This window comes from Phytophthora infestans, genomic scaffold (genome assembly GCF_000142945.1).
Source record: "Phytophthora infestans T30-4 supercont1.385 genomic scaffold, whole genome shotgun sequence".
NCBI classification, from domain to species: Eukaryota; Oomycota; class Peronosporomycetes; order Peronosporales; family Peronosporaceae; genus Phytophthora; species Phytophthora infestans.
The window spans coordinates 4,053-16,018 of NW_003303374.1; the positions used below are offsets into that span (position 1 = coordinate 4,053).

Here is an 11,966-nt window from a genome sequence, read left to right on the forward strand (position 1 = left end):
AGTCGAGCGTCTTCCTCTGACGCTAAAGCTACGGCAGCCCCGCAGCACAGACCAAGTTTTTTCGATGTCATGTAGCGGTGATGGCTGCCGAGCACCTCCGCTCAAAGTGTGCCCGACGCACTCGCAAGCAGTGTTTTCGCTACTCGAGTTGCTCAAGACGAGAGGAAGGTCATAACACCGCCGCCTCCTCCAAAGGCGACGCAGGGAAGTCGCCATGACCCGGTAGGGCGGCCGACAGGCTGCCATTTTTCGACTGTGATCCAGGAGCGAGACTGTCGCCATGTGTGCGTCACACAAGTGAGGAGTGGCAAAACACGAGCGTGGTTATGATGCTTACTTACTACTATTAGCTGTTTTCTTTCGCTTTTTGTTGGGAAAAGGAATGAGCGGGCCTCTGGATTTGCGTCGTGAATGGCTTCACAAATCGTGCGCAGTGTAGTGACAGCTCGCTCTGGGCATTGCCTTTCGGATGCTTTAAAGGCTTTAATCGTACCTTTGTCATTCCGATGTAGTAACGACGATCTGCTTGCTCTTGATTATCAGGTCGTTGCATGTCAACATTAGTAAAGACTTCTACACCAGCGGAAATGTGCCGCACAAAGACAGACCACTCGAAAACATCTTTCGGCTAGTTAAAGAGAAATCACAAGGATGCAAAGCCCGAAATGGATGATATTTAGCGGCTTGGTTGAACAACCACCGAAGGCGCCACACATTCAGCGCGTCCACTTCCGGAAACTTGAACTTCTCCGGCATCTTGTGGAATCGACCATCGAAAGGCTAATAGTGGGCACTATGTTGGGGAGGTCGTGGAGAGTTTGTATGCTCGACCGAGCCTTGTCGTTGTCACAACCCTGCCTCTTGTGGCAACGACCGGATCATTGTGCCAAGTGTCTCTCGGGTTATGGTCCCAAGTGCCGATGGATCTTACTTCCAGCAGTTTCCCAAAGCCAGTCATCAGAACGTCCGATAGTCTCTGTAGTACCTCTTCGTGTTTCCGAGTGCTGCGATAGCAGCTCGATATGGGGTGCAATTCCAGTAGGCCTCATCCAGCAATGTTGCACTATGCTGGGCATACTTTGCAGTTTGTCACTCACCTCGAGAATACAAAACACATACGACGAGAACAACGGATGCCGTCGAGATATTTTACTTCGTAAATAATCCGTGTGTCGAACGATTGACGCCAAGCAGAGAAATAATGAAGATCATTTTGCATACTGGGAAACATTAGAGAGATGAAGTCCAGTACAAACACATCGTTCGAATCCTTGAGGTGTGGCGCTAATGCAGCAAATTGCGCGCTGGTCCGTGGCATCCCAGTCACAACTCGCCCCAAATATTGATCCCCCGCAGTTTCGTACCGAAAATAACGATCTTGTACACCCCGAAGGACCAGCCACAACGCAAGCAATTACTCACAATTGAAGGACAGACTGTGCTTCCACTACGTGCGTACGTAGCAGCACCTTTTCTGATGGAATGTGTGCCGTAATCCTTTTCCCCAGTAATTGCTCGTAAAATTTTGCCGAGGACCTTGCAAAAGCGAGACTTCTTGTCAGAGCCAGGAAACCGTTTTTCAGGCACCAGAATAGGATTTGACGCTAGGTAGACACCGAGGGCAAGCACCCAGCAACATGATGGTCCAAGGGGCTTGCGTAAATATGCCAGGGGTCCTTGGGTCCACTTCCTTCGTGGTTTGTTTTTGTTTTGAGCAAGCCACATCCAATACTATCATCCGCACTGTGTAGATGTGAAGTGAGCAGAGTTTCCACTGATTTTCAGCGACGCATTAAGTTCCATTGCGACAGTAAAAACAGACGATCAAATCCGTTGTCATCAAGACCCAAAGTGCATTGAGCTAGCTGAATATACAGAAATTATGTAGGTGGTTCTTTGCCAGATTGCGCGCACATCCAGCTTGATCATTCTGCTTCTACCCGCTTCAGCCCTCTGGAAAATGTTGTGAGGTCATTTGGGTATTATAAAGGTAAGTCCAACCGCTTTTGTCGATAAATATTCTTCAGAGCGGTATTCACTTAGTGTAGAAACTTTGATGGTACCACTGTTCAGCCTATGAAGTAGGAATGTTTCGAAATGGGCAACCACATATACGTTAATATTTCCGTTCGCCTCGAAAAACTCATCAGGTGATTCCTGCGTTGCTCGAATCCAAGTGTCAATTCCCTTGATATAGCTACGCTAGGCTTTCTTGGTGTTAGGAGCAGTGCAAGCACCTCGGACTTGGTCAGCGTCGAGGCAACCAGGTAAAGCGGTGGTGAAAGCCGCTCGAGAAGCGACAGAAACTTGAGGTGTACTTGGAAGAGCTGGGGGATGGTCGTGGCTTGCCATAGCAATGACACAAAATCTTGTCTACACCTTTGCCCGGCCAAACTCGGATTGATCGACATGCAAAGTCGGAATATAACTCCGGGGATACGTTTGGTTACTTGTGTTTATTTAATTATATTGCGAGGTGTGCAAGCAAGGCCGATTTTGCCGCAAGCAAAGTCGGAGAGAGACCAGCTCATCTGCCATACTGCATATCCTCGAGGTCCCTAGCGGCAATGACAGCATCGCGATAGTGTAATTCCATCTGACCCACTAACGTGGGCGTCATACACCGCATGCTTGCTCGATCTGCCCGCTCCAAGAACTGCATTTGGCGCTCTCCGAGAGTGATTAGCTCGTCATTTTCATCGCGGTGCACTCCGCGACGTCTATCGCAAATTTGTTCTCGGTCAACAGCCAGTTCGCTCTTAATTCTTGACTTAAGGACGATGAAGCACCCCTCGACGGGGTTGCACATTGGCGAATAGGGGCCCAGCCGCAGGAGCTTCAGGTCTGCGTGCGCGACAACACGCTCTTCCGACTGACTATGAGCAGGCGCGTTGTCGAGCACGATCACGATCTTCTTGCCGCGGAAGTTCTCACGGAACGCCTCAGACTCTTTCACCTTTTGGTATACCTCTTCGGCAAATCCAGCGTTGCAATCCATCTGAATGCTAACTCGCTGGAGGCGGTGGTGCACAAGCCCGATGGTCGAATTTACAGCACATTGAATCTGCAGATTTGGCCCTTTAAACGGAGGCAAAACCACGACGGCTCGTGCTCCCTTCTTAGCACGACCGCGGGTTCGCATGCAGTAGACGTTGAAGTTTGTCTGGTCGTAGTACACTATGCAGTTGCCCTTGCGATGGTGCTTCAGGGGTGTTTTCGCGAGCTTCTGGCGCTTTGCCTTGTTAACGTCATTGTTGCAGGTTGAGGGCTCAATTCGCGCTTGCTTGACTGTGTATGTCAAGCCCCCTAAAGTACCGGCTAACCGTGGAGGTAGACAGCGAGATGCCAGTGTCGAAGGTCAGCATGCTCACCATCGTCTTCAACGTGAACGTGCAGTTCTCGTTCAGGTAGCTCTCCAAAATCGCCACGACTTCGTCTGTTACCTTAGTTGACTTTGCACGTGCGCCTCCATGCTTTACATCATTGGCACGATCACGCTTGACCAAGTCGTATGCTACCGACGATGGAAAGCCGTTGCTTGCCGCGACAATCTTCCAGTCAGGGCGACCAGCACGGTACGCGTCGAGCACTCGCAGGCGCTCCATTGGGGTGTGAGGTGACAGGCGGGCGGCTTGGCTGGGCATCTGGGGCCTTAGGAGACGCTTGGAAAGTGATCGTAGAAGCTGATCCACGCCACAAAGCCACCTAGCGTCCATTCATTTTGGCGCGCGCGGCTCTCGGTTTGGCGCGCTGGTATCTCTCCGACTTTGCTTGCGGCAAAATCGGCCTTGCTTGCGGCAAAATCGGCCTTGCTTGCACATTTCGCAATTTAATGTAATAAACACAAGTAACCAAACGTAACCCGAAGTTATATTCCGACTTTGCATGTCACTTAATCCGAGTTTGGGTGTAGAAGACTGTCAGTTTTGCATTGATTTAAAGCCAATCAAAGGGTCAGAATTACCGTAGCGATTTGGTCTTACAATTTTTTTGTCAAAACGCGCTGTCAGCTGCTGCTATTTGAATGGCTTGCTAGTTGCGCTTGTCTATCCAATTTTAAGAAATCATAGCTGATTCTGGCTACGCTGGCATACATTTTCCAATAGTTGTGTTACAGGAGTGGGAGAATGATCAGTGATATCTAATTACAGTCGTGCACCTCGTTTTCGGCCCCGGTATGGCTTAATAACCTGCACAATCTAATGATTGGGCCACATGCATTGCGCAAATGAGTTGCCCATCTCCTTTGGACCAAATAACCTCAAGGAGGGATGAAACGCCGCACTTCCGCCACGATGAATCAGCTTAATCACTTCACCACACAACAGCTCATTATAAATTTTGTCGCAATAGGCCATGGCACGTCGCCCGTCCGCCTATTCTACGTTGAATTTCGCCAATAAGCAAACATTGTGCAGGAAGGCAGCCAGGCCATCATGGACACTGTCTCTGTTTTACAAAGGCGAGACGTATACCCCTGTCAATATTTGTACAGCGATGAAGTGGTGCTCAGAAGGTTGGCAAGACGTATCGACAATGACCATACGAAACTGCTGGAATCACACTGGTATTGTGTCGAAGATGGATATATGATTTGTACTTAATTAAGGTAATACAAAGTAGTACCTTGGATTCCATCTGCTCCTCTATAAATATTCGCAGCTCGTAGACTCTATATGGTCCACCCCGCCGAATACGGGGTGCACCACTGTATTAATAATACGAAGTTTTTTCTGAATTCTTTTGTCAAATCTAAGTGAAAGCAGAGGACAATGTTTGGTTCGTCAATACCATCGGGATGGTGATGATGTACTGTTTTTAATTCACAGCACATACGGTATAGTAAGAAAGATGACGGAAATGGTACAAGTACTGTACCCCGTTACACGGAATACCTTACCTTACCTTTACCCCGTTACAAAAAGCAGGGGTTTAATTGTCATCTTTGGAGTGAATCAGTTACAACGGGATACAAATTTAAACAAGTTCAAACTGTTTTTGTGTTCTCCGAATAGATGTGACAGCTGTAAGAATGTACATGTACAGTACCGGTAGCGCACTGTGTATCATTTTTTATTCTGCAGGACCAAGACTCTTGTAGACTGCTGCTCACAATGCGAGCAAACGTGGTGCTAATACTATTGACTACCACCGCTCTACTAGTGGCTGCTACCACTGCTTCAGTCTTCCGAATGGGCGGCGAAGATAATGCTGTCCCAACGGCGATACTATCGACGACAAACGAAGCTGAAGAGAGAGCGCCTACTGGTTTGAACAAAATCCTGTCTCCATTCAAGGGTGCTACTGCGATGGTAGCAGACGCTGTCAAGTTGAGGTCTTGGCTGAGCAAAGACACACCTGTAGCTGATGTTCTCGTGGCGCTTAAGATAAGTGAGCGAGTGGATGACGCTCTTACCGACCCCAATTTGAAGACATTGAGCAAGTACGTCGACATGTTTAACGAGAAATACCCGAATAACCAAGTGTCGCTATTCGGAACGCTTGCGGGTCATTATGGCGATAATGTTGTTGCTACGGCGCTTGTAAACGCGAAACTGGCTGCGAGTACCAAAGCAGATCTACACCTTCGCCAATTTGAGCACTGGTTTACTACGGGTAAATCGGCTAAAGACGTTTTCAAGCTTCTCGAGATGGCTGACGACGGGCCTCGATCTCTGATAAGCTGTAAATTGACTACATTGGAAGACTACATTAAGTTCTCTCGCATCAAGAATCATCACGATTCAACGAATATCTTCAGAGTATTACGGAATGGCTTTGGTGGAGATAAAGATTTTGCTATTATGGTATCAAAGGCAATGGATATACCAGAAGCAAAGCTGAACGCCGGCATCTACCAGGACGCGTTATTCGAGCGATGGTTTAAGAGCAATATGGAACCACAAGACGTCCTCATGACAGTTTTTAAGATCGATGATGTGGCTACCTCCGGCGCTCGGGAACAATCTATCGTAAGCCAGTACAAGAAATACTACGAGTGGGAGCTGGGTATCGACCAGATTCCAAGCTTTGTAAGACCCAGGTACATTTAGCTACAGTACTACTGTACTCCTTCGAAAATTACTCCTGAAGTAAAATTTTACGATTTTCATATTTTCCTTTGAGTGTTGCTGCTAGCACGGAGCCGTTAAGCACCTTCTTTGATATTTTCGACCTTTACCCCATTTATGTACTGGTACACGCGCAGCTTAAATGTTAAGCTGCACCAATAAAATACCTGTACGCGTGTACGATGTCATCATCCAGATTCCCCGATCTAGCTTTTCTAGATTCTTCTTGACGGTAGCAGGACTGATTAAATTGCGCCTCCTGCAAGTTGGCCGCAAGTTTTTGCGTGGGATGCACATCCAGGCCCTTTGTACCCGCTATCAGTCTCGCTAGATTTCCTTCGTCGTAGTGTTTCAGCAACGTATTGATCATTGAGGCGTCCGCATTATTCTTTTTCAGCTTGGTCACGTATTTCGCCCACGTTAGGAACTCCTTGCTTCCGAAAATGAACTTTTTCTTGTGTTCAAGATTCAAGAGTTTGAAAGTGGCATCGGCTGATTTCTTTTGAGTGAGCCACAGCTTCAATTGAGTCTTCTTGGCACTGGATAAAATCCTGTGACCCCCCTCTCTTCCGTACTGACGACTTGGTCCGCTGCCTTGTCGGCTCTCAACTTCCTCTTGGAGACGAAGTCGCCAGCGATTTCAGCGGTGTATCTTGAATATACAACGTCTGGCACAGCCACAGACTCTGTGGTGGTCGGTTGAGAAGCCCCCGTAATCGCCAGGAGGGCCACAGCCACGATGAGATGTACCGGTGAGCGCATAGTTGCGTCACAAGAGGCTCCAATCCACAGACAGTGGTGTCCAGTGAACTCCAGTACGGACCTCCAGGCTGGAGGGGTTGATCAATGAGCCGCTGATGTGACACTCAGACCATTAACTGCATCTGCACACTATGCAGTACCGGTACACACTTCGCCTTCGAGATTTGTCACATCTTGAAACTCACTCTTGAGAGCCGATTCACTGAATCGGCTCAAAAAAGTGAGATGCAGTGGATTCACTGCATCTCCCTTTTTTTATCGTCAAGAGCAAGTTGTTTGAAGTCCATTTTATTGACTTGTCCACGCCAAGTCTTAGCTTGGTTTTATTTTTAAATAGCTCTACTAAGTAATACCGACATCGTTATGCCAACACCAATGAGGCCGTGTCAAAATCTTGGATTCAAAGCCTTAAAAACGTTTCCCCGCCGTCGCAAACTGGACAGACGAGAGGCGTACACGTACCGTTGTTGTACGTGAGCCAGTAGCCCGCGGATTGCGGGCCGCAAATCTGAATGATGTAGCTATGGTAGAGAAATTATTAGTACATGTTAGTACTTAAATTTCTATAATATTTACTCTAGCTTACAGTGCCAGAAAACAGAAAAGGACTATTATAAATGATGTACCCAAAAACGTGACCCAAAGGTCTCTCTATAGACCCTCACAGAATAGCAAAAAATGTTGCAGAGAACAGCGGACATGTATTGTATTTCACGCATCCATATTACTTTGCTTGGTGGCATAAGGTAGTGTAATACATCGATTACCCTAACTGAGGCGATAAATGCCCACTCTAGAGCAAGTGTATTAATAGCTGTTTATGAATGTGATCTCCGATGCGAATGAGACCAGCGGCTCTCCCATAGAACACGCCCGCTTTTAAGAAATAAGTTTCTAAATTAAAGAACAACTAATTTGACGAACTAGATTTATTCATTTCTAATTAGCTGACTTGGGTGGTGCGATCTCATGGCGGCGTCGCGACCTGGACCTGTCTGTGGCGCTGCGCTCGATGGTATTCGTGAACGAGACGGTATCGTTGCCGCCGAGGCAGTTGGTGTCTGTGGCTTTGGATCGCGCGTCTGCGTTGCTGGTCGGCGCTCTGGACGTGCAGAGCGTGAGCATGGCTAGCCTGGCAGTTCCTCGTTGGAGCGACTTCGTGCTGCTGCACCGCGTGAAGAACGGTGGTGAATGGCAAGTGTCGGGCGAGTTGCAGTCGAGCGATGCGAGGTGGCTGAAGACTGCGGAGGTGGTTCTGGCGCCGCGCACGGCCAAGTCTCAGGCTAGCCAAGTCTCAGGCTGTGACGGTGTAAACGAACGTGACACTGGTGGACGCGGTGTCGTCGCAATCCGTGGTGGTGGAGGTCTTTCACTTGGTCCGGAGCATACCGGACCCTCGGTCTCTGGTGTCGACTGCACTGCTGCAGCCGATCGTGGTGGAGAACCGGGAGGACGAGCCTGCGTTGGTTTCGATGGCGGACTTGGGCGCGTTGGTCCGCCAAAGCGACTGCAAAATGAGTTAAACTGTGTGGCAGAGGGGGCCGTAGCGGGCGTATTTTCAATTCGTATACTAAAACGAAGTGTAGTTGTTACGGGGTAGTGTTCAATTGGGCGGGAAAGCGGGCTTGTTTCCTGGTGAGTCTCGCGCCAAATCAATAAGTGTCAATAATGTGGTACACACATGTAACATTGTTTGTTCAGATTTAATTTTATTTTCAGATTTAGAATTAATCTGTCAGATTTAGAAAAGCGGGCGTGTTCTATGGGAGAGCCAGTCAGCAATTGTACACGACTCATAGTGTGACGAAGTCCTAGTACACATTTCGCTGAGCTAAAAGTAGCCATGAACGCTGTAAAAGCTAATGCATATTAAAATAGGGATATTATCGCAACACGTTCATCAACATTTACATTGTCAACCACTTTTACCGAGGCCGAGACACGCTTTCGAGCGCTGCTTAGTCCCGAGGACTAATGAACTCCTGAATCCAGGCATCTCCATCAAAAGTTCCGTTGAGCAGTTGCCGACAGAGTCACAGTTCGGCAAATGCTCAAGGTTCAAAGCGCTCACGAACCAAGCTTTCGCAGGGCAGAATGATGTTTTCGAGCTCGCACGTTTCGACTCCGCTTATTACTCATTACTTTATTATTGTTTTTTTTCCTCACTCATTTTTAGAATTTAGCTGTGTTAAACCACTTCTTTATAGCATTGCCGACAAATAAGAGTTAAAGTAGGGTTTCGAGCACTGGTACTGAAACTCTTATTTGTCGTTGCAGCAGGCCTGTCCTGCAGAGCCGCAAACTGTGGGCTTCAGTATGAAAGCAACAAAAGCCACGTGTCGTCCTTTTTGTTTCTACAAAGAGATTTAGCATGTTTCATGTCTCAGCTGGCATTAATCCTCTAAATGCTACGTCAATGTTGCTCACGACTCGTGAGTCACGAGGAAGATATTCGACGTCGCGACTGCAATGATTGGTGACTGGAGTCGATATTACTTAAGTATGCACCAGCATCAAGACGAACCACAATAGTTTTGCGGATTAATTTCAAGTGTGTAATTTTTATACGACCAGCTGAGTTACACGTGGCGGAGGGAGCAGCTATCATACATTTCCTTTCGGATAATGTTACTGTAGCACACAGAATACCTGACTGACATAGCTAGGACGGTAGCGAGAGGAGCGATCTCCTAATTTTCCTGGCAGCATGCTACCGACAATTTCAAATCCAATGTCTGATGCATGTCAAAATTTTACATAGGTACACTATAATAGAAACGTATCCTTTCGTTGGGCGTAGTTTCCGAGGCTTGAGGAGTGGCAAGACCAAACCTCGCTCATCATCAGGAGATACAGTTCGGGTTGTAGCTTGCTCCGCCGAGGAATCTAGTGATCGTTGTCGAGGTAAGCTCGGCGCGAACACAAGTGAGCAGCTCAGTTTACAAGTTTCCGACAACCGTTCAGCCTTCTTACCTTTTCCTTTCTTCCGATTACGACTTCTTCGTCAAGAGACCCGACGGGTGGCCTCGTCGGCATTTTGACAGCCCTATTATTCCTTCTGATCGCTCGCCCGGCGTACCGGAATCGGCCTCAGACACCGCTTTGACTGCCTGGGCGTCAGCGTCACGCAGTGTCGCGTGTTGGTGTGGCTACTTGCTGTGTTTGTAGTAAATTGACAGCTGAGTTAGTTAGATGTCGGAGAAGTCCTACGAGTAGTTGCTCCTAGCTCGCCTACAAGTGGTTGCTACCATTTCTCCTACAATCTACTTGAATGCCCGTACTTCAAGCATATGAATGCTGCACCTGTGGAAGTCCTGCTTCAACTTTCTCTGCCGATGCAGCTTGTATACATCCATGTACTCAATGGCTTCGCTCGCCATTGCATGCTGTTGGATAAGACAGTACGTCAGTGCTGTGCTTCATCACAGTCTCCTCCACGTTGATTCTTGCAGGGACGACCTCGACAAAGGTTGACCTTCTCGATGTATCGACCATTGTCAAGTGTCAACGTTCCTGTATCTTGCACGGCTAGGACCTCGTAGGGGCCGTCGAAAAGCGGCAGTGTCTTCCCTTGGACACCAGCGTCGCGACGGAGTAAAACCTTGTCTCCTGGTGTAATGGGCCCCTCCATTTTACAAAAGTAGGTGCATCAGCACACGACTAGCGTGTGCTGAAATGCTGTCATGCCATTGGCTGATATATGGGGAGCCAGACCCATTATTAGCCAATTGGACTATGACGTGTATTTGAGTGGCCAGGGCTGTGGCCTTGGTCCTAAAATAAAGTCAGAGTTGATTTTTCCTTAAACCTAAGACTCAGTCGTCCTATTGCGAGCTTCCTCAACACTATAGTGTAAGCAAGTAACGGAGTAAATACCTGGCCCGTTACACCTGGTAGCACTTTGTAGTCCTTCCAACGGCCAAGTTCGACATGAGCCAAGACCTCGATTACGCTGCCTTTCTCCATCTCACTCGGATCGAGTGGGAAGCTCTCCACCGCCTGTCCGGAGAAGCCGTCGTCACGTCGCTGCTGCGCTCAGCGACGCCCGACGAGCAGCGCGTTGCGGCACAAGAATTCATGGAACGCGAGCTCGCCGATGCGAATCGGCGAGTGTCAACTCCCTCGCGTATCTCCACGAATGACGTCGTGAAGCTAGAGACGTCCACCTACTCCGGTGCCGGAGAAGATCGACTTCCGCTGAATCGCTGGTTTCGAGAGATCGACATCGCCATCGCCTCGAGGTTGATCGAGGCGCCTTCCGCGAAGGTCCATTTCCTCCTCTCGCGGTTGTCTGGGAAAGCCAAGGAATGGGCTCTCGGCAAGTTGGTTGTCGATCCCAACGTCTTCCCCACTCTGGCCACCCTCCAGAGTGACCTTCGGCTCGCGTTCGAGCCGCCGCAAGATGAATCCCGAATTCGGGCAGACTTCTTCGCCCTTCGGTAAGGCACGATGACTATGCGCGACTACGTCCAGAAGACACGACACCTCGCGTCGTGCATCGTGTCTAAGCCGATCGATATGGCCTCTCAGGTTCATGTATTCGTGTTCGGTATGCGCGAAGGCATGACGCGCTACTGCCTTACAAGATCGGACCCCTCCACGCTCGAAGAGGCATTCGCCCTCGCCCTACGCGAGGACTACGTGGTCGCGGCGTCATACGCTCACGCGCTACCTGCTTCGGCTCGGGATTCTGCGCCCGAGCCCATGGACATCGACGCTATCGATGCGACGAGCAATCGTTAGCGTCATGTAATGCGTCGAAGCGGTGCTCGGAACAATCGTTCTCTCACCTGCTTCCGCTGTCGGAAGGTCGGTCATCGCGCGGCGGAGTGCCGCGCGCCAGCTCCAGTGCTTGCGCATGTCGATGCCGAGCCCGTGAGTTCTGACCAGCCAAAAAACGGTCAGGGTCAGTAGGTGCGGGGAGCCCTACTGGCTGGAATGGAGGTCCGGGTCCCCCGGTGGCAGCCCAACCTCCTAGCCCTCCTGTGCTGCATGCACACTTTCATGCCACCACCACGCCGAGCGATTCAAGATTGATCATTGTCAGTCTTCATGTCGCCGGTGCCCGGCGACCACTGCGAGCGCTCCTTAATTCAGGAGCGACCAACAACTCTTCCGCGCGTCGTGCTGGTC

General features: G+C 49.3%; 3 protein-coding genes across 3 annotated transcripts; 2 read left to right on the forward strand and 1 right to left on the reverse strand.

The window, feature by feature from the left end:
* Nucleotides 1-4,676: 4,676 nt before the first annotated feature.
* On the forward strand, nt 4,677-6,495 carry PITG_21648 (RXLR effector family, putative; the record flags this gene model as incomplete). Its single annotated transcript, XM_002894852.1, has 3 exons — nt 4,677-4,710; nt 5,164-6,032; nt 6,469-6,495. 3 exons carry the CDS (start codon nt 4,677-4,679, stop codon nt 6,493-6,495), a joined length of 930 nt encoding a protein of 309 aa, XP_002894898.1.
* A 95-nt stretch (nt 6,496-6,590) lies between these two features.
* PITG_23206 (secreted RxLR effector peptide protein, putative) lies at nt 6,591-6,833 on the reverse strand (the record flags this gene model as incomplete). The annotated part of the gene is made up of 1 exon (XM_002894854.1): nt 6,591-6,833. The coding sequence occupies one exon, from the start codon at nt 6,831-6,833 to the stop codon at nt 6,591-6,593; it is 243 nt and encodes an 80-aa protein (XP_002894900.1).
* Nucleotides 6,816-8,795, forward strand: PITG_21649 (uncharacterized protein; the record flags this gene model as incomplete). The annotated part of the gene is made up of 5 exons (XM_002894853.1): nt 6,816-6,823; nt 6,971-7,053; nt 7,364-7,384; nt 7,781-8,322; nt 8,712-8,795. The coding sequence occupies 5 exons, from the start codon at nt 6,816-6,818 to the stop codon at nt 8,793-8,795; spliced, it is 738 nt and encodes a 245-aa protein (XP_002894899.1).
* Nucleotides 8,796-11,966: the final 3,171 nt, after the last annotated feature.